This window comes from Neoarius graeffei, chromosome 16, assembly GCF_027579695.1.
Source record: "Neoarius graeffei isolate fNeoGra1 chromosome 16, fNeoGra1.pri, whole genome shotgun sequence".
Taxonomy (NCBI): domain Eukaryota; kingdom Metazoa; phylum Chordata; class Actinopteri; order Siluriformes; family Ariidae; genus Neoarius; species Neoarius graeffei.
The window spans coordinates 62,044,710-62,070,418 of NC_083584.1; the positions used below are offsets into that span (position 1 = coordinate 62,044,710).

General features: G+C 45.5%; 1 protein-coding gene across 2 annotated transcripts in view; it reads left to right on the forward strand.

Annotated features, from left to right (window-relative positions):
• Nucleotides 1-25,709, forward strand: part of tiam1b (TIAM Rac1 associated GEF 1b) — a 119,627-nt gene that overhangs the window by 85,684 nt on the left and 8,234 nt on the right. For both annotated transcript variants that reach the window (XM_060943337.1, XM_060943338.1), the window contains exons 18-26: nucleotides 4,476-4,643; nucleotides 5,313-5,381; nucleotides 9,757-9,882; nucleotides 11,562-11,670; nucleotides 12,713-12,892; nucleotides 13,068-13,186; nucleotides 13,254-13,362; nucleotides 13,650-13,708; nucleotides 24,733-24,838. In XM_060943337.1, coding sequence (XP_060799320.1) covers nucleotides 4,476-4,643; nucleotides 5,313-5,381; nucleotides 9,757-9,882; nucleotides 11,562-11,670; nucleotides 12,713-12,892; nucleotides 13,068-13,186; nucleotides 13,254-13,362; nucleotides 13,650-13,708; nucleotides 24,733-24,838 — 1,045 coding nt within the window. The remainder of the gene's footprint in view (nucleotides 1-4,475; nucleotides 4,644-5,312; nucleotides 5,382-9,756; nucleotides 9,883-11,561; nucleotides 11,671-12,712; nucleotides 12,893-13,067; nucleotides 13,187-13,253; nucleotides 13,363-13,649; nucleotides 13,709-24,732; nucleotides 24,839-25,709) is intronic.

The window sequence follows — 25,709 nt, forward strand, 5'->3', positions numbered from 1 at the left end:
AGCACTGACACTGGAGACTCCTTCCAAACAACTTCATGTCAACAATCCATTCATCCATTATCTGTAGCCGCTTATCCTGTTCTACAGGGTCGCAGGCAAGCTGGAGCCTATCCCAGCTGACTATGGGCGAGAGGCGGGGTGCACCCTGGACAAGTCGCCAGGTCATCGCAGAGCTGTCGTGTCAACAACCAGACTTTTAATACAGTTTTAAATCTGTTCAGGTGGAGCACTTCATAATGTATTAGCGCATTAGTATAAACCTGCAAATTGTTTTGCAGTGAAACAGCAGAAATAAATTAGCTACTGACCGATCGATACAGAGACACAGCACTGGGGGATATCGCTGTAATAAGTAATGGATATCTATAAGAACAGAACCATAACAGAGAGGAAATGATCTCACACAGTCCCCCTCAGATGCATGTGTCCAGGGAATAAAAGTGCACTGTGCGTACTGCCACTTGCAAGGTCCATCCATCCATTATCTGTAGCCGCTTTATCCTGTTCTACAGGGTTGCAGGCAAGCTGGAGCCTATCCCAGCTGACTACGTGCGAAAGGCGGGGTACACCCTGAACAAGTCGCCAGGTCATCACAGGGCTGACACATAGACACAGACAACCATTCACACTCACATTCACACCTACGCTCAATTTAGAGTCACCAGTTAACCTAACCTGCATGTCTTTGGACTGTGGGGGAAACCGGAGCACCCGGAGGAAACCCACGCGGACACGGGGAGAACATGCAAACTCCGCACAGAAAGGCCCCCGTCGGCCACGGGGCTCGAACCCAGAACCTTCTTGCTGTGAGGCGACAGTGCTAACCACTACACCACCCTGCCACCGTCACTTGCAAGGCACATGAAGTCAAAGCCTCATGCACAACCTGCCATACGGTCGGTCTACGGTAAAAAAATTGCCAAAACCGTGCTTGAGACTTGCGCGACACTTGCATGTGTTCAGCGCCATAGAAGGTCACAGACTTCCTGTGGAGACTTTTGGTCCTGCACATGCAAATTCTACAGGTCTTGTGACAAATCAAGAACGCGTACACTACGTACGGGACCCGTACTCCTTTTGTACACCTGAACCAAGCTAGCAGCGCGGCTAGTAGGGGCTTTTTGCGATGACAGTAAGACGCATGAGTGACGCACGGTCATTGTATGAGTGATGTGCCTCAGAAGTACTACACAAGTATTCCACACTTGCTATTTGTGCAGCATGCAAGACAGAAGTGCATTTCAATTTCTACGCCTATGTGTGGTGCGCACGCGACCTACACACAGCACACGCAATCCGCACGTGACACGAGGGGCAAGACTCTGGGTATACAGTATATACAGGGAGTGCAGAATTATTAGGCAAATGAGTATGTTGACCACATTACCCTCTCTATGCATGTTGGCCTACTCCAAGCTGCATAGGCTTGAAAGCCTCCTACCAATTAAGCATACCAGGTGATGTGCATCTCTGTAATGAACAGGGGGGTGGTCTAATGACATCAACACCCTATATCAGGTGTGCAAAATTATTAGGCAACTTCCTTTCCTTTGGCAAAATGGGTCAGAAGAGGGATTTGACGGACTCAGAAAAGTCAAAAATAGTGACATATATTGCAAAGGGATGGAGCACTCTTAAAATTGCCCAGCTTTTGAAGCGTGACCATCGAACAATCAAGCGCTTCATTCAAAATAGGCAACAGGGTCTCAAGAAGCGCGTTGAAAAAAAAGGCGCAAACTAACTGCCCGTGAACTGAGGAAAGTCAAGCGTGAAGCTGCCAAGATGCCACTCGCCACCAGTTTTGCCATATTTCAGAGCTGCAACATCACTGGAGTGTCAAAAAGCACAAGGTGTGCAATACTCAGGGACACGGCCAAGATAACAAAGGCTGAAAAACGACCACCACTGAACAAGACACACAAGATGAAACGTCAAGACTGGGCCAAGAAGTATCACAAGACTGATTTTTCTAAGGTCTTATGGACAGATGAAATGAGAGTGAGTCTTGATGGGCCAGATGGATGGGCTCGTGGCTGGATCAGCAAAGGGCAGAGAGCTCCAGTCCGACTCAGACGCCAGCAAGGTGGAGGTGGGGTACTGGTATGGGCTGGTATCATCAAAGATGAGCTTGTGGGACCTTTTCGGGTTGAGGATGGCGTCAAGCTCAACTCCCAGTCCTATTGTCAGTTTTTGGAAGACACCTTCTTCAAGCAGTGGTACAGGAAGAAGTCAGCATCCTTCAAGAAAAACATGATTTTCATGCAGGACAATGCTCCATCACACGCATCCAAGTACTCCACAGCATGGCTGGCCAGAAAGGGTCTAAAGGAAGAAAGATTAATGACGTGGCCTCCTTGTTCACCTGATCTGAACCCCATAGAAAACCTGTGGTCCCTCATCAAATGTGAGATCTACAAGGAGGGGAAACAGTACACATCTCTGAACAGTGTCTGGGAGGCTGTGGTTGCTGCTGCACGCAATGTTGATCGCAAACAGATCAAAACACTGACCGAATCCATGGATGGCAGGCTTTTGAGTGTCCTTGTAAAGAAAGGCGGCTATATTAGTCACTGATTTGTTTTTTTTTGTTTGTTTTTGAATGCCAGCAATGTATATTAGTGAATGTTGAGTTGTTATATTGGTTTCCCTGGTGAAAATAAATGAGTGAAATGGGTATATGTTTGTTTTTTGTTAAGTTGCCTAATAATTATGCACAGTTATAGTCACCTGCACACACAGATATCCTCCTAAGATAGCTAAAACTAAGAAAGCCCTACTCCAACTTCCAAAAATACTCAGCTTTGATATTTATGAGTCTTTTGGGTTCATCAAGAACATAGTTGTTTTTCAATAATAAAACTAATCCTCAAAAATACAACTTGCCTAATAATTCTGCACTCCCTGTATTGGAGAGGAACCAAGGAACCGATCATGTAGCGTGTAGCATTGTAGAAAGGAAGAAGACCACCTCATTTGCTGTTTTTATTTGAGTATATGTTAATTTACCATGCAAACGTCAAATAATAAAACATGAGTATAATGGAATAATGCATTTTATTACATTTGTAAAAAATCCCAACTAAATAGCCCAACAGTTTGAGCACTGAAACACACTTTGACTCCGAGCTGCTGTCCTGCTCCGACTCCTGCTGAGTGGTGGGACGGGGTGTCGGGATGTCCTTGTCCTCATCACTGAGCATGGCACAATGGCCTGACAGCGATGATGGGATTGCAATATCCTCACTGCTGGGCGTCGTTAGCTGAAGCATACATGAAAATCAGCGTATATAATATTAATGACATAAGCATATAGATACTGAAATGAATGTTTAAAGCGTGTGTATTTACCTGTGAAAATCCCTCTGGCGGGCTGCTGTGTGCCTTCTGCCGGCTTGAAGGCAAACTTCTCCCTGTCTGTGCAGGGCTCGCCGGTGCTGCTACCATCATCATCAAATTCCCCCCCCCCGCTGTTTCAGGCTGGGTTACTTCACTTTTGCTCGCTTCTTCTTGGGTGCCATTTTCTAAACTTTAAACTGAAAATTTGTACATTTTTCCCACAAAATATCCAATGTTCTTCAGCCGAAAGACAGATGCAGAATGCTGCAGACACGCTGGTTTTATACCCACTCCTGGCTTGCGTCACATGCAAGTTATGAGTGATTGTAACGTGCTAATCACATGCATCACACACGCTTCACAAGTGCGGCCCGAACTCGTAGCACAGGAAACTGGTAAAATGCAAGTCTCACACACTCCACACTCGCTGAACACGCACTGAACACGTGCGTCAGATATATGCTTTCCACGGGCTAACGGCGCAATTTTCCCCACGCCTCGAGGAAGTCAGGTGTGCAACCTGTACATGACAAGTACTTTGCCCGTACTCCTCCCCCAAACTTTACCCCAGGTTCACCGCGACCCTGCGGCACGGCTGCGAGCTACCAAACCCTGTGACCCATGCGTGTCCAAAACACTTACGGCGGGTTGTGAGTGAGGCTTAAAAAAACAGCAACAAAAAAAAAAAACATGCATTTAGGTTTATAGTCTGGTTTCCTAAATAACACGGAAGGTCCTTCAGCAGTGCAGTCGAATTGCTCTTGAAAACAGACACAAAAAGCTTTATAAAAGCTTTATACATCAGGTCTTAATATATAAAGTGAGATGGAAAGAGAGAAACAAACATGGTAATGAAGCAGAAAATGGAAGGAAGAGATAGAGAAAGAGAGACAGAGTGCAAGGGAGAAACAGGAAGGACCCTGAGAACGACTCTAACTCAAAATAGCTCAGATCAGTTCAAAAGACTTATTTAGCTCTCATTCCCACCTCTCTCTCTCTCTCTCTCTCTCTCTCTAGCTGTATGTCTGTCATTTGGGAACCTGTACCGTATATATAGAGAGAAGGGAAATTGCAGTAGATCTCACTCCTCTAATCTCCTCTCTCTCTCTGTCTCTCTCTCTGTCTTTCTCTCTCTCCAGAGCACGGAGCAGGTCGCTGCTTTTTGCCGGAGTCTTCATGAGATGAACCCTTCATCAGAAGCAGCTTCATCTTCGTCCTCTTCCTCACTTCCTCGTCAACTCTCGGATGCCGATAAACTGCGCAAGGTCATCTGCGAGCTCGTGGAGACCGAGCGCACCTATGTTAAGGTGTGTGTGTGTGTGTTTACTATTCATATACAATTTTCAATAATGTACAGTATGTTCCGAAAAGCAAGCGATTGCACCTATGTATGAATCCCAACGATGCCACAGCCAGCTAGTGGTGGAAGTCAAGATTGCAAAATTAGCCAAGCTGTCTGGGGGGAGGGGCTTACTATCTCTCCCCTGTCATTCACAATGATACTAGCCAATCGTAGCGGTCTGTGAGCTCATGTATGCAGAAGAGGGTCGATAGCACTTTACTCTGAGTGTGTTACGCTGCCCAGGAAAGTGTGGGAAATGGTATGTGACGACATTTGGGGGGAAAATAGTGTAAAAGATGCGAAGTAAATAGTCAGCTGTAAACTACAGTACAAAAAATGTAAAAAAAACAAAAACAAACAAAAAAACAAACCTAAAGTGTGTCGAATGTGATTTGTAAAGAATCAAACACAACAGGATGTGCTGTGGTGGTAAAACAATCACGGACAGGAAATATATTTTTTAATGTATTAAAGTAAACATAATGAGGGACTTTTTATTTCTTTATAGTTACATTTAATGCTGTGGAATGTCCACACAAGTTATTTTTGTTTTATTAAGAAATTAAATTACATTAACATGAAGCAATTAATACTTGAGGAGTTTGACAAAAGGATTGTGTGTGTGTGTTTTCAGGATTTGAATTGTCTTGTCGGGAGGTATTTGACCCCTTTGCAGAAGGAAAGCTTCCTCACCCAGGATGAGGTAACACACACACACACGCACATACACACACACAGACAGACTACAGTGGGTGGTAAGAAGAAGACAGTGTGTGGGTGTGTAAAGAAGAAAAAGGGAGTGTATGTGTGTGTGTGTGTGGGCAAGTGAAGTGCTATGTTGAGCACTGTGTGGGATCGCACTGGCACACTGGCAGTAAAATACAGATGTGTCCATAAGTGTAACACACACACACACACACACACAGAGCAGAACAGTGTTTCATAATTACTGCAGTTTAATGACAGAAAATCTGTAGGTGTGTGCACTAGCTACAGTACACACACACACACACACACATTCTCAGGATTTGGTTTCGTCACCTCAAGAAAACGTTTTATTTTTAGCTAAAACATTAAACGGCATTGGGGCGGCACGGTGGTGTAGTGGTTAGCACAGTTGCCTCACAGCAAGAAGGTTCTGAGTTCGAGCCCTGTTGCCGGCGAGGGCCTTTCTGTGTGGAGTTCGCATGTTCTCCCCGTGTCCGCGTGGGTTTCCTCCAGGTGCTCCGGTTTCCCCCACAGTCCAAAGACATGCAGGTTAGGTTAATATGGGACGGCCTTGGGCTGAGGTGGCCTTGAGCGAGGCACCAAACTCCCAACTGCTCCCCGGGCGCTGTTAGTATGGCTGCCCACTGCTCTGGGTATGTGTGTGTGCTCATTGCTCACGTGTGCATGCATGTGTGTGTTCACTGCTTCAGATGGGTTAAATACAGAGAGGAAATTTCACAAGTGTGTGATGAATAAAGTTGTGCTTTCTTTCTTTCTTTTAAACTGTAGCTGTATAGAAATCTGCATATAACTAGTATAGCTAGTTAGCTGTAATGGCCAGTAGATTCTGTTTGCCATATTAACACATTTTAGCTAGTTATCTAGTTTATTTATCTGGTGAGCTACAGTGCAAACACATATTTCAAAGTTTTAGCGAACAAACACTGATATTTCATGGATAAGTTGGTTTACTTTTGTATAACTGAACAGTGGTTGAAAGAAACACCAACAGACGCGTTAGCAGGGGTTAAATTGGGCCGGGGCTGTCCGGGGCTGAGCCCCGGCACATAAGCTCGGAGCGGATGGCATATGATCACGCACACATCAAAAGCAACAAACCCTTTTCACGATTTTCAGTTCTGAATAATTAAATATCGTTTTATTAATCAATAAACCCATGACTTTTATGAGATAGATCATAGTTTTCCTGATAACAAGACGACCTGTCAAAGCTATTTAGAACAGAACTTACGATCAGAGATTCTAGTTTCTGGAACACTGCGTGGGTTGCCAATTCCGCTTTTTATAAGCGACTTTGGGGTTTCTTTTTTTGTGAGCTCGCTTTAAAAAAAAATCAGAAGTCGTGGTTTGCGGGTTTTTGGGCTTGTGTTTCAGCGTTGTGACTTGTTTATAATTTTCTCCGTACACCGTCTCCCCTTTTACCTGCATACGATCCTAATCCATCAGAGGTGCTTGAACGAACTGTCTGTGCATTTGGCGAGTTCAATTTCCATAGTCCCCAGCTATCGACAGAAATTAGCCAGGGGGAAGGGGGAGATGTCAGTTAAAGTTAGCTACTGAGATTGACCAAAAGTTGAGCCTAACGTTGCCTCAAGTTAGCTACCTTTGGCAAACATAAACAAAACACTCGTCTTGTGCTCTAGCCTTAATTAACTGTCGATACAGTCAATTTCACTTTTATACAAGAAGGTTAATAAATTGTTTTGTTGTCTTGGATTTTTAGAGGTCAGCAGCTAAAGGTTAAAAATGAGGAAAGCAAAGAGGAGGAAGCTTACAGATTTCTTGTTTACTATGCATAAATTCTGCTTTCGTTGCTTATCAGAATTTTTTCTGGAAGTGATAGTGCGCTACAAAATAGTCACATACTTCTACTGCTGTTACAACTACTACTAATAATATTAACAATACAGTGAACATAATCATTATCATATTTTTTATTATTAAAAACAAAATATCAAATAATACTGAAGAGGGGAAAAAATAATACTGATCTAAATATGTTGTGTTTTTATTTTTAGACAGTATGTGTTTAGCAAAACACGTACTGTCTAAAAATAAAAACACAACATATTTAGATCAGTATTATTTTTTCCCCTCTTCAGTATTATTTGATATTTTGTTTTTAATAATAAAAAATATGATAATGATTATGTTCACTGTATTGTTAATATTATTATTGTTTTATTATTTATTGTTAATATTTAATTTAATGTTAATTTATTATTATTTATTGTTAATATTATTAGTGTATTATTAGTGTAATTATTATTGTTATTATTATGTATTCAATTATTTATTTGGCATGTGGTGCTTTTTGTATTGTCTAGAACATACATAAGATGAGCATATTATAGCAGCAAAATAGAAGCACAATCATTTGAATGCAGCAAAACTTTAGCTGCATTCAAATGATTGTGCTTCTATTTTGCTGCTATAATATGCTCATCTTATGTATGTTCTAGACAATACAAAAAGCACCACATGCCAAATAAATAATTGAATACATAATAATAACAATAATAATAAATGCTTCCAATGTTATAGTGTTGTTTGTATTTGGTTGCATTCACTGCATGAATATATTTGATTGACAATTTGACTGACAGTGTTTTGGCATATTTAACATTTATCCTCCAAAATAAATCAACTGTTTTGGTTTAAGATTGTGCAAGCCTTCAAATTTTCTCACTGAACATTTCTCCTTCACATTTTTCACCTGTAGGCATGTGACAAGATTTAACATGATATTGCTCAACCTACCTCTGTAAAGTCAGCTAACAACTTATTAAAATGCACCAGAATTCAGCAAAGAACATGTATGATAATAAAAAACTTCTGGGGGAGGACCCCCAGACCCCCCACTAATCATTTCCTTCAAACCAATGTACAACAACCTGTACAATCTGTTACACTGGCCAACCAATCTACATTCAAACTGCCATAATGTGTAGGGGGGCACTACAAGACACACATAGGCCTACAACACACAGATAAGGTGTATATCTCTGTGCAATATGATATGGTTATCAAATTAGAGGGTTATTTTCCAAAAAGTATATTGGGGCAGGGCGGCGGGGGCAGGGGCGGGTACGAGGCAGAGCCCCCCCACATAACCAATCCCAATTTAACCCCTGCGCGTTAGCATTGCAATAACAGACTCGGTAATGTTATGATAATCAAATAATCAGTTCTTTTGAACTGAACAATGTCGTAAAATTAGATTTAGCAAGATGTCAACATTACAACTGGTAATATGTCGTGACACCAACACCAGGTCCTGATATGTTCTGATTTTAGCAGGATAAGGCTATGATTAGCAGAGTTACATAGCTAGCAATAGCCTTCTGTGGTAAATTTAGCAAGCTAAATAAGTTAGCATTGACATGTGTCATGGCTGTCGATGTTTAAAGATGGTTAGTTATTATCCCCTGCCCAAACTTCGTTTGGGCGGGGGATATAGAAACGTGTTCCGTCCGTCCGTCTGTCCAGTCACGTTTTCATTTCTGGGCCATAGCTTTAAAACTACTGAGATATCTTCATGAAACTTTGTATACATATCAAGCAACATGTGAACTGGTGCCTTTTGCTATTATGGATTTTTGAAAAAAAAAAAAGTATTTTTCAAATTTTTACATAGAAAATTAATTTTCTAAGAGCAGCATTCGTTTCCGGAGCATATATCCAAAACTATTCATGATACGGATTTGAAACTTGGTATACATGTTAACAAAGTGATGCAGATGTGCCTTTTCATACAAAGAAATTTGAGAAATTAAAAAATTTCATGTTTCCATGGAAACAATTTCAGACTTAGTCTCTCAGGTTAGTCTTAGGGGTAGGTTTTGTTTTCGGAGCAGAACTTGAAAACTGAGTAGTTTGGTCTTGAAAGTTGGTATATGTGTTGATTAAGTAATGTATAGGTATGTGCCTTTTGATACTAAGAAATATGAGAAATTTAAATTTTTAGCTCACCTGGACCAAAGGTCCGGTGGGTTTATGCCATGGGCTGCTGAGGTCAGTGTAAAGAGGTCGGGTTGGTTTCCTGCAGCACAACTTGAAAAATGTGACAAACAATATCTTGAAACTTGGTATATAGTTGGTAGATAGGGCGGGGGATATAGATGACTCAGTCTTCTTGTTTTATCTGTGATAGAAACACTTTTTGTCTTTAAATTTTTGGTATTCTGTAACTCCTTGTCAGTTATAGGTGAAGCGAATCAAGTTTGCTCTTGACATGTTAGCATTATAAACCAGACCATAGATGATGATAAATATTCACAAAAAGGAAACAGTTTACGGTATTGAATGTTTGACTTGGTGTGTGTATGCGTGTGTGATGCTTATTTAAGTTGGATGTGTTGTTCGGGAACCTTCCGGAAATGCTGGAGTTCCAGGTGGAGTTTTTGCGCACACTGGAGGATGGAACACGACTCGTCCCTGACCTTGAGAAACTGGAGCGAGTCGATCAGTTTAAGGTGAGAAAAAAAGACTTGTTATAGAGTCTTATCAGGTTATAACTTATCAGGTTATAGAGCGACAGCTGAGTAAGTTCCAGGACGGCATCATGGCTGATGATCCCCATCAGTCAGCTTGGTGTGGGTTTTTATCCCCCAATCAGACTGAACAGAGGTTAAATTTGTTGCGTATTTACTTAGATAGCAATATCTAATATCTTCTTTTGTTCTTATGAGTAATATTGCCCATATAGTCCAATCCCACAGAAGAGCTACTGTTTTCAAACTGCTGAAAAAGTTAATGCTGGCTAAAACAGAAAGGTGTCAGCATTAACTTTTTCAGCAGTTTGTGCAACAGTAGCTCTTCTGTTCTTCTGGATTGGACCATATGGGCTAGCCTTCGTGCCCCATGTGAATCAGTGAACCTTCAACGCCCATGACCCTGTCACCGGTTCACTGGTTGTCCTTCCTTGGACCACTTTTGGTAGGTACTAACCACTGCATACCAGGAACAACCCACAAGATGTGCCATTTTGGAGATGTTCAGACTCCGTCATCTAGCCATCACAATTTGGCCCTTGTCAAAGTCGCTCAGATCCTTACGCTTGCCCGTTTTTCCTGCTTCCAACACATCAACTTCAAGAACTGACTGTTCTCTTGCTGCCTCATATATCCCACCCCTTGACAGGTGCCACTGTCATGAGATAATCAATGTTATTCTCTTCACCTGTCAGTGGTCATGATGTTACAGCTGATCAGTGTATTTGTAAATGCTACAATTGTATTGGTTGATGTAAATTGGAAAAACATCAGGAAGCATAAATAGCACAACTCCAGTTTTGCTTTTACATAATCTCTTTAACCCAGCAGGATGGAAGCTAGCTAGCTAATTCTGCTATAACATTCCATTAAAATGACATGTTGTTAGTAGGAAATGTGGATTAACATTGAGTATGAGCTTAAAAAAAACAAAGACTTGCGCTGTGTCCGAAATCACTCACTACTCACTATATAGCGAGTTCACCATTTTGTAGTGCTGTCTGAATGTATAGTGAGAATTATTACACCCTATATAATGGACTCATAGTATCCCACAATGCACCGTGAAAAGTAATGTACAACCGATGGTCACTAACCAAACAATATATAGCATCATGCATTGCGGTCACGCTGAAAGAAAAATGGCAGACAACAGAATAAAAGTGTGCAGAGCGAGGAATTAATCAAAAGCCTCAAATGTGATTGAATAAAAGGCAGCGGCCAAGAAGAAAGAAAGTATTCAGCCTTGATTTAAAAGAACCGAAAGATGCAGCAGACACAAAGTACTTTGTACTGATTAATGTGGGAAACGCGCTCAGTATAATCTGGATTGATCACAAAAATACATGCATGTGTTTTATTATTTTGAAAACCCACCAGCCGACTGATCTGGCTCGTTTTAATTGTGCGACAGTAATGACGTAAACAACGGCGCGGTGGAGTAGTGTCCGAAAGTGGTTTTTTTTTCTTCATTTTACCAATGACCTCACTATATAGTCCTCTATATAGAATTCCCTATATAGTGAGTAGGGAGTAGTGAATGAATGAGTGATTTCAGACACAGCCATGGTATTACAAGCGTTCTTCGTAGGACCCGAGTGCACAGTATACCGTATAACCACCTCTTTCTCTTTCTATCACTCTGTCTGTGGCTTTTCCAGAAAGTGCTCTTCTCTCTCGGTGGTTCATTCCTTTATTACGCCGATCGCTTTAAGATCTACAGCGCATTCTGTGCAAGTCACACGAAAGTCCCCAAAGTCCTGGTGAAAGGTAATCGCTCTCAGTCCTTCTCTCTGTCTTATTTGACTAGAAAGACTGCTAAGAACATATAGAAAACAGCTGATGCTGGTGAAATACCATGTTTACTGTGTAAATTGTGAGGCTTATTGTGTACGTAAGTTGACAGCGTAGTCAAATCTGGTAGCACACTCATACTGCACTTGGTTTATCCATCGACTCATTTGTCACGTTTTGGTAACGCTGATTTTGTTCATACTCACGTGTGTGTGTTGAAGAAAATTGCCAGTCAGACATTGCTTACCAAGCACATTCACCACATTTACACGGCTAGTTATCGCCCCAGCATATAATGTGTGTGTGTGTGTGTGTGGGGGGGGGGGGGGGTATAGCTATCGCTCTGTCCATCTGTCCATCCGTCTGTCTGTCCGTCTATAAACGTTTTAGTTTCTGGGGCATAACTCAAAAACTATTAGGAATTTTTTCACGAAACCTGACAGTTATGTTAAGTGACTAGAGAAGTTGTGCCTTTTGACATTTTGGGATTTCTGTGATTTTTTATTTTTTCCGTATTTCCATGGCAACCAATTCAACTTAGGAAAATTTGGAGTGGGGTTTCATGTGGGGGCCGGGGGGATACGGTATGTCATCTCCTGATGACTCCTGTTTTTTTACATTTAGCGACACTTTGAAAAATCTACGAAAGCTCACAGAGAGACAAAAACTGCTAACTACTAAAGGGTGCCATTACTTTTGTCCTACTCGAAAGGCTAGTTTTATTTGTGTTCATTTACGGATCATTTTCTGTCAAGGAATTAATATGAAATGATCGAGTTGCAAAAAAAAGGCTTCATTAAATTAGTTTTTACTTGAAATTAATGAGTGATTTTATACTATTTGTGTATAAAATCATGAGATTCTTGTATGGAAATTTACGTGAACATGAAATTACTTATCATTAAATTTTACGTGAAATTATTTATGATTTAAATTTATGCATATCCAAGTTTAATAAATGAAGCCCAGTGTGTGGCTTGTTGACATCCTGACTTTGTGTGTGTGTGTGTTTGTCCAGCAAAGACGGACCCAGACTTTAAGGCGTTCCTGGACGAGAGGAACCCGAAGCAGCAGCACTCGTCCACGCTCGAGTCATATCTGATTAAACCCATCCAGAGAGTACTGAAGTATCCTCTGCTGCTGCGTGAGCTTTACACACTCACCGACCCCGAGAGTGAAGAGCACTACCACCTGGATGGTAACTGTGTGTGTGTGTGTGTGTGTGTTTGAGAGAGAGAGTTGTTTTAAGATGCATTTGTTATTGTGCATATACAGTATATTTGGATCCCAAAAGTGCTGGAATCTCAAACTGTGTGTGTGTGTGTGTGTGTGTGTGTGTGTGTGTGTGTGTGTGTGTGTGTGTGTGCGTGCAGTGGCAGTAAAGGCCATGAATAAAGTAGCTAGCCACATTAATGAGATGCAGAAGCTCCATGAGGAATTTGGCGCTGTGTTCGACCAACTCATCGCAGAACAGACCGGCAACAAGAAAGAGGTGTGTGTGTGTGTGGGTGTGTGTGTATGCGACTGAAGAAAGATGAGTAACTAGACTATGTTTGTAGGTAGCTGATCTTTCCATGGGAGACCTGCTGCTCCACACCACTCTGATTTGGCTCAATCCTCCGTCCTCTCTGGGAAAATGGAAGAAGGAGCCTCAGCTCGCCACCTTCGGTAGGCCACACCCCCCTGCTCTGAGGATCGCTGTACTCTTTATCCATTTATAGTTACGTTTATTGTTGTGGAAGGTCCACAAAATAGGTTAGTTCAAACTGTAAACTTTGGATTACAGTTTGAAGAGCTCGCAGAGGAAAATAATCAAGTCTGCTTTGGGTAGCTCTGCATCACACCAGCCCATGGTTGATTATTTTCCTCGAAAAGTACACCACCAAGTGTGTTGTTCGTGTAAACTGCTCTTTGATGATTTCATTAATGGGGTTTCGTTCTCTTCTTGCTTGTAGTGTTTAAAACAGCTGTTGTTTTTGTCTGCAAAGATAGCTCCAAACAAAAGAAGAAAATGGTGAGTCATTCCTGTCTGTCTTTCTCTCTCTTGCTCTCTCTTCTCTCTCTCTCTCTCTGTCTGTCTGTCCCCCCCTCTCTCTGTGTCTGTCTTTCTCTCTCTCTGTGTCTGTCTGCCTCTCTCTCTGTCTTTCTCTCTCTTTCTCTTTGTCTGTCTTTCTCTCTCTCTGTCTGTCTGCCTGTCTCTCTGTCAGTCTCTCTCTCTGTCTGTCTTTCTTTTTCTCTCTCTGTCTGTCTATTTCTCTCTGTCTGTCTTTCTATCTCTGTCGGTCTCTCTCTCTCTCTCTTTTTCTGTCAGCCTCTCTCTCTGTCTGTCTGTCTTTCTTTCTCGCTTTGTCTGTCTGTCTCTGTTGGTCTCTCTCTGTCTGTTTCTCTCTCTCTCTCTCTCTCTCTCTCTCTCTGCACTGCATGCTGGGAGATTGGTGGTGAAGGGTGTGGTGAGTTTTGGCTGAGAGTTTGCAACTTTCTTTTCTAACTTTTCTATTGTTTTTTTCTTGTGATATTTATTATCTGATTATCTTGCAGTTGTTGGTAGTGTGGTTTAGTGTGTGTGTGTGTTTGTTGGCTGTTTCGGCGGGGATGGCGTCCTCCGGGATGCCGCCCCTGTCCTTGAAACATGGGGTAAGGGTGGTGCCACAACCTACGGTTCCGGTGGAGCAGGTGCTGCTCGCGCTCGGAGAACAAGTGGGTTATGGAAACATCGTGTGTGTTTCCCGCATGAAGAAAGCTGTAGTGGTGTTTATGAAACATCAGGAGCTTGTTACTAAGTTTCCCTGCTGGTGGTGCCTTCCATCCGGTTGACCATATCCGGAGTCCCCCCGTTTATTCCCAACGAGGCGCTGGAGCGAGAACTGAAGTGCTTTGGGAAGTTTGCGAGCGGAATCCAGACAGTGAGTTTGGGCTGTAAAAATGATAAATTGAAGCATGTTCGGTCTCTACGGAGACAAGTGTTCATGTTTTTGAATTCACCGACTCTGGATGTTTCCTTCAGTGCTAAACATGAGGAAAGGTTTTACACGGTGTATGCGAGCTCGGGGAGCATGAAATGTTTTGAACGTGGAGATGTGGGTCACAAGCGGTTCGCTTATCCCCACAGACAGCGTGTAGCAGGGCTGGCTGCTGCCACTGGAACTGTTAGTGAGGAAAGAGGTAGCAGTGTAACTGACAGCAAGGAGGGGGGCAGCGGTGTGGCTGTTGTAACTGACGGTGGGGAGGGGGGCATCGGTGTGACTGTGGTGACTGACAGCAGGGAGGGGGGCAGTGGTGTGGCTGTTGTAACTGACAGTGGGGAAGGGGGCAGTAGTGTGACTGTGGTGACTGACAGCGGGGAGGGGGGCAATGGTGTGGCTGTTGTAACTGACGGTGGGGAAGGGGCAGCGGTGTGGCTGTTGTGACTGACGGTGGAGAGGGGGGCAGCAGTGTGACTGTGGTGACTGACAGCGGGGAGGGGGGCAGCAGTGTGGCTGTTGTGATGGACGGTGGGGAGGGGGGCAGCAGTGTGGCTGTTGTGATGGACGGTAGGGAGGGGGCAGAGGTGTGGCTGCGATGACTGGCAGCGGGGAGGGGGGCAGCAGTGTGGCTGTTGTGATGGACGGTGGGGAGGGGGGCAGCAGTGTGGCTGTTGTGATGGACGGTAGGGAGGGGCAGAGGTGTGGCTGCTGTGATTGATGGTGGGGAGGGGGGCAGCAGTGTGGCTGCTGTGATGGACGGTGGGGAGGGGGGCAGCAGTGTGGCTGTTGTGACGGATGGTGGGGAGGGGGGCAGCAGTGTGGCTGCTGTGACTGGCAGCGGGGAGGGGACAGAGGTGTGACTGTGATGACTGGCAGCGGGGAGGGGGGCAGCAGTGTGGCTGTTGTGATGGACGGTGGGGAGGGGGCAGAGGTGTGGCTGCTGTGACTGATGGTGGGAAGGGGGGCAGCAGTGTGGCTGCTGTCACTGATGGTGGGAAGGGGGGCAGCAGTGTGGCTGTTGTGACGGACGGTGGGGAGGGGGGCAGCAGTGTGGCTGCTGTGACTGGCAGTGGGGAGGGGGGCAGTGGTGTGGCTGCTGTGACTGGCGGCGGGGAGGGGGGCAGCAGTGTGGCTGTTGTAACTGACAGTGGGGAGGAGGGCAGCAGTGTGGCTGCTGTGACTGGCAGTGGGGAGGGGGGCAGTGGTGTGGCTGTTGTAACTGACAGTGGGGAGGAGGGCAGCGGTGTGACTGCGATGACTGGCAGTGGGGAGGGGGGCAGCAATGTGGCTGTTGTGACGGACGGTGGGGAGGGGGCAGCGGTGTGGCTGCTGTGACTGATGGTGGGGAGGGGGGCAGCGTTGTGGCTGCTGTGATGGACAGTGGGGAGGGGGGCAGCAGTGTGGCTGTTGTAACTGACAGTGGGGAGGAGGGCAGCGATGTGACTGCGATGACTGGCAGTGGGGAGGGGGGCAGCAATGTGGCTGTTGTGACGGACGGTGGGGAGGGGGCAGCGGTGTGGCTGCTGTGACTGATGGTGGGGAGGGGGGCAGCGTTGTGGCTGCTGTGATGGACAGTGGGGAGGGGGGCAGCAGTGTGGCTGTTGTGACGGACGGTGGGGAGGGGGGCAGCAGTGTGGCTGCTGTGACTGGCAGCGGGGAGGGGGGCAGAGGTGTGACTGCGATGACTGGCAGCGGGGAGGGGGGCAGCAGTGTGGCTGTTGTGACGAACGGTGGGGAGGGGGCAGAGGTGTGGCTGCTGTGACTGATGGTGGGGAGGGGGGCAGCAGTGTGGCTTCTGTGATGGACGGTGGGGAGGGGGGCAGCAGTGTGGCTGTTGTGACTGATGGTGGGCAGGGGGGCAGCAGTGTGGCTGCTGTGACTGATGGTGGGGAGGGGGGCAGCAGTGTGGCTGTTGTGAAGAATGGTGGGGAGGGGGGCAGCAGTGTGGCTGCTGTGATTGGCAGTGGGGAGGGGGCAGCAGTGTGGTTGCTGTGACTGGCAGTGGGGAGGGGGGCAGCAGTGTGACTGTTGTGATGGATGGTGGGGAGGGGGGCAGCAGTGTGGCTGTTGTGACGGACGGTGGGTAGGTGGGCAGCAGTGTGGCTGCTGTGACTGGCAGCGGGGAGGAGGGCAGCAGTGCGGCTGTTGTGACTGACGGTGGAGACGGGGGCAGCGGTGCGACTGTTGTAATGGCAGCGGGGAGGGGGCAGCAGTGCGGCTGTTGTGACTGACGGTGGGGACGGGGGCAGCAGTACGACTGTTGTGAATGACGGTGGGGAGGGAGGCAGCAGTGTGGCTGTTGTGATGGACAGCGGGGGGGGGCAGTAGTGTGGCTGCTGTGACTGGCAGTGGGGAACAGGGCAACAGTGTGGCTACTGTGACTGGCAGCGGGGAGGAGGGCAGCAGTGTGGCTGCTGTGACTGGCAGCAGGGAGGGGGCAGCAGTGTGACTGCTGTGACTGGCAGCAGGGAGGGGAGCTGCGGTGTGACTGTGGTGACTGGCAGCGGGGAGGGGGGCAGCGGTGTGGCTGCTGTGACTGATGGTGGGGAACGGGGCAGCAGTGTGGCTGCTGTGACTGACGGTGGGGAACGGGGCAGCAGTGGCGATGTTGTGACGGATGGTGGGGAGGGGGGCAGCAGTGTGGCTGTTGTGACAGATGGTGGGGAGGGGGGCAGCGGTGTGGCTGCTGTGACTGATGGTGGGGAGGGGGACAGCGGTGTGGCTGCTGTGATGGATGGTGGGGAGGGGGGCAGCAGTGGGGATGTTGTGACGGATGGTGGGGAGGGGGGCAGCAGTGGGGATGTTGTGACGGATGGTGGGGAGGGGGGCAGCAGTGGGGATGTTGTGACGGATGGTGGGGAGGGGGGCAGCAGTGGGGATGTTGTGACGGATGGTGGGGAGGGGGGCAGCAGTGGGGATGTTGTGACGGATGGTGGGGAGGGGGGCAGCAGTGGGGATGTTGTGACGGATGGTGGGGAGGGGGGCAGCAGTGGGGATGTTGTGACGGATGGTGGGGAGGGGGGCAGCAGTGGGGATGTTGTGACGGATGGTGGGGAGGGGGGCAGCAGTGGGGATGTTGTGACGGATGGTGGGGAGGGGGGCAGCAGTGGGGATGTTGTGACAGATGGTGGGGAGGGGGGCAGCAGTGGGGATGTTGTGACGGACGGTGGGGAGGGGGGCAGCAATGGGGATGTTGTGACGGACGGTGGGGAGGGGGGCAGCGGTGTGGCTGTTGTGACGGACGGTGGGGAAGGGGCAGTGGTGTGACTGCGGTGAATGATGGTGAGGAGGGGGGCAGCAGTGTGGCTACTGTGATGGACGGTGGGGAGGTCAACAGCGGTTGGCTAACATCATCTGAATCTGCTCAGCCCGCTCAAGTTGAGTCCGAAAGCTCCGTGCCTAGAACTATGGATGCCGGTAGGTAGTAGCGTTTCTGCGGAGATGGTGGTGGCTAAACAAAGCAGGACGGAGCAGGGGGAGGTTGGTATGGGGAGAGCTGTGCAGGATGCAGAGTGTTCAGTTTTACACGAGGCTGATTTACTGAACGTCAGACCCGACAGTGAGACAGAGGAGGTGATGAAGTCGGATGGTTGTTATGGTAACAGTGTGACTGACATGGAGTATAACTCTGACAGCGCTTCTGTAGCTGACAGCATTTCTCAGAGTGAGGAGCTGTACTCACTAGAAGAGATCAGTAGCTTTTTGGATGAGACCTTTGGTAAAAAAAAGTGAATGTTAAAGATTATTTTCTCGATGTTGAAAAGTTTATTAAATCAGTTTACCACTCTTCAAAGAGCTGTTGACACAGACTTATTGGATGGAAAGAAATGTTATCATTTAAAGAACCATGTCATTGGTCTGAGGAGAGGTCTAAAAGAATCCAAAAGTAGAATGGTAAAGAAAATGAAACGCATAAAATGAAAGTTTCCAATGACTGCACAACACCGGGTGTTTCATCTCTGCTGGTTCTTTCTGTCTGGTTCTTTACTGCTCTGTCTCTCATCTCCTTTCATTCAGGGTTTAAGAGTAGCCTCTTTAAATATAAATGGGGGAAGAGATGCACAGAAAAGAGCTTTATTAACTGAAGTAATCAGGCAAAAAAGATTAGATTTTATTTTACTCCAGGAAACACACAGTGATGATTTAAATGAAGCGGACTGGGGTCTGTGGTGGGAAGGGCAGTATGTTCTTAGCCATGGGATGAATTTTAGTGCAGGTGTTGCTATTTTATTTTCTCCTTATTTAGATATATACATTATGTCCAGTACAGAGTTAGTGAAAGGCAGAGTTCTCATGGTAAAGGCTGAAATACAGGATTTTACCTTTAGTTTTATTAATGTTTATGCACCAAACCAGGGCTCTGAGTGTGAAGAAGTGTTTAACTTATTAAAGGGAAAATTAAATCGTAATGATCCAGGGGAGTGTGTTTTAATGGGGGGAGACTGGAACTGTTGCACAGATTTTACTTTAGACAGAACTGGAGAGGAGCCGCACATTCAGTCCTCCTCCATTTTATCTAATGTTTTAAAGGAACAGTCCACCGTACTTCCATAATGAAATATGCTCTTATCTGAATTGAGATGAGCTGCTCCGTACCTGTCCGAGCTTTGTGCGACCTCCCAGTCAGTCAGACGCAGTCTGACGCGCTGTCACTCCTGTTAGCAATGTAGCTAGGCTCAGTATGGCCAATGGTATTTTTTGGGGCTGTAGTTAGATGCGACCAAACTCTTCCGCGTTTTTCCTGTTTACATAGGTTTATATGACCAGTGATATGAAACAAGTTCAGTTACACAAATTGAAACGTAGCGATTTTCTATGCTATGGAAAGTCTGCACTATAATGACAGGCGTACTAACACCTTCTGCGCGCTTCGGCAGCGCATTGATACGGAGCTCAGATATCAATGCGCTGCCGAAGCGCGCAGAAGGTGTTAGTATGCCTGTCATTATAGTGCGGACTTTCCATAGCATAGAAAATCGCTACGTTTCAATTTGTGTAACTGAACTTGTTTCATATCACTGGTCATATAAACCTATGTAAACAGGAAAAACGCGGAAGAGTTTGGTCGCATCTAACTACAGCCCCAAAAAATACCATTGGCCATACTGAGCCTAGCTACATTGCTAACAGGAGTGACAGCGCGTCAGACTGCGTCTGACTGACTGGGAGGTCGCACAAAGCTCGGACAGGTACGGAGCAGCTCATCTCAATTCAGATAAGAGCATATTTCATTATGGAAGTACGGTGGACTGTTCCTTTAAAGAAGGCTGATGTGGTTGATGTGTGGAGGATGAAGCACCCTTCAGTCCAACAGTACACTTGGGTTAAGATATCCGATGGCAGAGTCAGTGCAGCAAGATTGGACAGATTTTATATTTCTGCTACTTTTACCCCAAGAGTTATTGACTGTCAAATCTCTCCTGTTGCTTTTACAGACCATCATTTAGTTTTAATGGAGCTTTTTTTTATCTCCCACTGGAAAACCAAAGTCCTTTTGACATTTTAATGTTATTACATGATTTTAATTTTTGTGAAAAATTGAAACTATTTTGGACCTACTGGAGATCTGGGAAAGACACCTTTTCTTCACTTACTCAGTGGTGGGAGGTAGGAAAGGCTCGAATTAGAGTTTTCTGTCAGCAGTACTCATCCCATTCCACAACTAAAATCAAGAGAGCTGTCCAGAAACTGGAAAAAGAAATAAGGGACTTGGAAAATCTCTCTATTTCACAGACGGATCGGCAAAAACATGATGAACTGAACTTCAAAACTCAGCTCTCTCCTGCAGGACAGAGCTGAAGGAGCATTAGTCCGAGCACGTTTTACCAAACTGCAAGATATGGATGCACCAACATCCTTCTTTTTTAATCTGGAAAAATCTGCTGTTCAGAAGAAACAAACAGTCTTTCTTCGTCTCCCTGATGGAAACATCACCACGGACCCAGCTGAGATGAGGAAGCTTGCAGTGGACTTTTATACAGAACTGTTCAGTGTAGACAACTGCGATATGAACTCGACTGCAGAGCTTCTGCAGGGGCTTCCTCAACTGAGCTCAGAGGACCAAGATCAACTGAACACAGATATCACTTTGGATGAACTGACTGCTGCGGTGTCTCAGATGGCACCAGGCGAGGCTCCAGGGCTAAATGGTCTTCCTTCAGACTTTTTTAAACACTTCTGGGCAATACTGGGACAAGGCCTTTTAGACGTTTTTAAAGAGTGTTTTAAAAAAAGGAAGACTTCCGGTTTCCTGTAGGCAAGCAGTCCTCTCACTGCTGCCTAAGAAGGGAAACCTAGCCTTGCTAAAGAACTGGAGACCTGTAGCTCTTTTATGTACAGACTATAAAATCCTTTCAAAGGTTTTATCAAATAGATTTTAAAATTTTATTGAGTTATTAATTGGTGCCTTGTCCAGGGTGTACCCCGCCTTTCGCCCGTAGTCAGCTGGGATAGGCTCCAGCTTGCCTGCGACCCTGTAGAAGGATAAAGCGGCTAGAGATAATGAGATGAGATGAGATGAGATGAGATGAGATGAGATTTTAAAATTTTATTGAGTTATTAATTGGTGCCTTGTCCAGGGTGTACCCCGCCTTTCGCCCGTAGTCAGCTGGGATAGGCTCCAGCTTGCCTGCGACCCTGTAGAACAGGATAAAGCGGCTAGAGATAATGAGATGAGATGAGATTAATTGGTGCAGATCAATCTCATTGTATCCCGGACAGATCAATGTTTGATCATTTATTTTTAATACGAGATGTATTTGATGTCTGTAAGTTATATAAGGAGGCGAGGTGGCCAAGTGGTTAGAGCGCTTGACCGCCAAGCAAACGGTCCCCGGTTCGAGCCTCGCCTTGGACGGTGATCTGGGGCTCGCCTCCTGTCCACCCAGCAGTGAATGGGGACCTGGTGGAAACACTGGGGAAGTTAAAGGTGGCGAGGAAAGGAACTGGCTACCCTACCTCACCATGCCAACGGCCTACAGAGTGTGCTCTCTAACAGGCACTCCCCAATGTACGTACGAAAATGTATATGGGACTCTTTGACTTTTGAAGTTATATAATGTTAATGTTGGTATCATATCCAGTGATCAAGAAAAGGCTTTTGATCGTGTAGATCATGGTTTTCTCTTTTCTACTCTGCAGGCATTTGGAATTGGGGGGAGTTTTTTTTATCTTGGGTAAAACTGCTATACAATCAGGCTTGCTGTTTAGTGAAGGTGGGCGGAGGGTTGAGCTGCCCTGTGCCAGTTAGGAGAGGGATCAGGCAGGGCTGCCTCATCTCAGGGCAGCTCTACAGTATTGCTATTGAACCTCTCCTATGTAGGCTGAGGAGTAGAATACAGGGCTTATATTTCCCAGAGCTGGCTCAGAGCCACTCTGTAGCTGTATCAGCTTATGCAGATGATGTCAGTGTTTTTATCCAAGATCAGAGAGATACCCAGGAACTTAAAGAAAGCCTGGCAGTGTATGAAAAAGCTTCTTCTGGTAAAGTAAACTGGGACAAATGTGAAGCCTGCTTGATAGGTCAGTGGAGCGTAAGAGACATCCCTGATCTTCCTGGGAACCTAAGGTGGGGGAAAAGAGGTATCAGAGTTCTAGGAGTGTACCTACGGTATGAGGACTTTCAAAAGCAGAACTGGGAGGGAGTGCTGGAGAAAGTGGATGCCAAGTTGTCTAAATGGAAATGGTTGCTTCCACAGCTGTCCTACAGGGGAAGAGTTCTGATAGGTAATAACCTGGTTGCCTCCTCTCTTTGGCATAGACTGATCATCTTAGTGCCACCACCAGGCCTTGTGAAAGACGTACAGCAGCTGTTGGTGAACTTCTTCTGGTCAGGTCAACATTGGCTGAAGGCACCAGTTCTCTACTTCCCTGTAGCAGAGGGAGGGCACGATCTTATGGACATCCTATCAAGAATCGCTGCCTTCAGACTGCAGATGGCATGGAGGCTACTATATGGTTGTGGTTACTGCTGGCTGACCTCTGCTCAGCTGCTTCTGAGGAAGGCTGGCCGGCTGGGACTGGGCAAACAGCTGTTTCTCCTAAGATCCACTGAAATTGACCTGATTGGAATAACGCCTTTTTATAACTCAGTGCTTGAAGCATGGAGAACATTCAAGATCACATGGACCTCTGACCCCAGACCTGGAATGTGGATCTTTGAGGAGCCACTATTCCACAATGACTTCTTCACAGCTACTACGCTTTCCTGCACATCACTAAGAACCAAGTTTGTTGAGGCTGGCGTTGTTAAACTGGACCATTTTATAAGAACATCTCCGGAAAGGCTTGGCAGAGTCATTAACATCAGGTCTTGCAGGGTGCTGAGGAGGATGGTGGAGGGGGTCTGGGAGTCCCTGACTGTACCGCTGAGGGTATACGCACAAACCCGTACCCTAATTGACCTATGGCACGAGGCTCATGAATACATCTTTCCTGCACTAAGCGTCAGGCCCGCTATTGAGGAGTGGCGAGAGGAGAGCGGGCTGCTTCTGTCCCTGAAAACACCAGTGCTGGGCAACTTCAGCTCTTGCGGGAAGAAGCAGCTCTATCACAACTGTGTGAAGGTATTGAACTTTCGCTCTCTGGCCAAAGTCAGGGAGTCGAGGTGGACCCAGGTTTTTACTTCAGACTGCATCCCTAAAGGCTGCTGGCAGATTTTATACAAGTCGCCTGTTGAAAAACAGGCAGCTGACCTCCAGTGGAGGATCATCCATGGAGCAATAGCTACAAACAGACACAGGGCTCACCTGGATCCAAGCACTGGGGAGGGATGTCCCTTTTGTAACCAACAAGAAACTTTAGAACATTTAGTGTCTCGTTGTCCTCGCTTAGTGGGTCTGTTTAGGGTACTGAAAGAGTGGGTGGAAAATTTGGGGGAGAAATTTTCTCTTCCTTTGTTTATCTTTGGGCCAAAATTCACAATCAACTAGATAAAACTCGACGCCAACGGGGTCGATGGGGATGCCTCCGCCTGGTAGACTACACGCCTTATTACAGTAGGTTGTGATTTGGGGATGGACATTTGACCTCACAGTAATCTTGACCTGGTGAAATTACTTGTAGCAGCCTTGGAGATATTGTGTTCACAAGGTTTTCGGACAGACATTTGACCTCACAGTGACCTTGACCTTAGACCTTTTCATCTCAAAATCTAATCAGTTCATGTTTGTCCCAAAGCACACAAATGGTGAAAGTTTGGTGAAATTCCTTTCATTTGCCTTGGAGATATTGTGTTCACAAGGTTTTCGGACAGACATTTGACCTCACAGTGACCTTGACTGTAGACCTTTTGATTTCAAAATCTAATCAATTTATCCTTGTCCCCAAATGCACAAATGATGAAAGTTTGGTGAAATTCCCTTCATCTGCCTTGGAGATATTGTGTTCACAAGGTTTCCGGACAGACATTTGACCTCACAGTGACCTTGACCTTAGACCTTTTGATCTCAAAATCTAATCAGTTCATGTTTGTCCCAAAGCACACAAATGGTGAAAGTTTGGTAAAATTCCTTTCATTAGCCTTTGAGATATCGCGTTCACAAGGTTTCGGGACGGATGCACGCACGGACAACCCGAAAACATAATGCCTCCTGCACCTTACGGTGGCAGAGGCATAAAAAAAGACAGACTCTGGTCTTAATTAACTTTCTGCTTGGAACTGCAAAATTAGCAATATGAAAGACCAGAAAAAAACAGATGCAAGCCCTTGGTTGGACTGATGTGGTGCAGAGCTTGAAAAGGTTCGTTACAACTCATCTCCGAGTAGAACATGCTTTATAGAGAAAGGTCCTTGTGTTTGAGTTGTAGTAATGAATGTTTACAAATGCACTTTTTTCTTTTATAGTTTTTAAGTTTTATTTTCACTAAATAAAAAAACAAATGGAACATTTAAGTAATTAAAGATGTTTCAAAAGTCAAAGTCTCTCTGTCTGTCTCTCTCTGTCTATCTCTTTCACTCTCTCGCTCTCTCTGTCCTTTTCTCTCATCTTCATCCCTCTCTTTTAGTCTAACACATAGTAATAATACAAATTATGAGGGGTGTCTCACACAAAATGTCTTTCTGTCTGTCTGTCAGGGTGGATCACAGCGTGCATCAGTATCAGGTGAGGACAGAGACCCGTTCCGTTTCCGTCACATGATCTCCACTGATGCCCTTCAAGTTCGAACCCTGACTGGAGCAGGTAACACACATATATATATGAAATACTTTTATCTAAATTGTCCTGTTTGTCTGGAATTTTTTGTGCTTCACTTAATTTTTGCTACTTTCACAACAAATTACTAAAGTATACTGGATGTACACTCAGCCGCCACTTTATTAGGAACACCTGTACATCTGCTCATTCATGAAATTAAACAGAAAGTGTGAGCTCAGTGACTGTCATGGTTGTTGGGGCCAGATGGTTTAAGTATTTCAGAATCTGCTGATCTCCTGGGATTTTCACACACAGTAGTCTCTAGACCAGGGGTTTTCAAAGTGTGGGAGAGACAGCCCCCCCTCAGAGAGCAAATAAACAACAGCGCCCCCCCCCCCCCCCCCCCTTACAATTTTTAACCCCGCCGACAGTAGTCGGAGGGGTTATTATTTTCACCTGCGTCAGTCTGTGTGTGTGTGTGTGTGTGTATCTGTCTGTCTGTCTGTCTGTGTGTCTGCAAGATATCTCAAGAACCAATGGATCGATTTGGACCAAATTTTGTACGTGTTGCCAATCACCCAGGAAGGAAACCATTAAATTTTGGAGGTCAAAGGTCAAGGTCATGGCAGAACTTCGAAATTTTCGCCCAATGTATTTTAATAGGGAAAAGGCGGGGTTTGCACTCGTTAGTGTCCCTGTCTAGTTGTTGTTGCTATACTTAATGTTCCATTCGTTTTTAAAAAAAATGGTTGTTGTACACATTTTTATTTTTTTCTTTTACACATTTTAAACATCTGTGCTTTTTGAAAACATCTTTTTTTACACATTTAAAACATATGAGCTTTATTAAAACATCTTTTTTTACACATTTTAAACATCTGTGCTTTTTTAAAACCTCTTTTTAACACATTTTAAA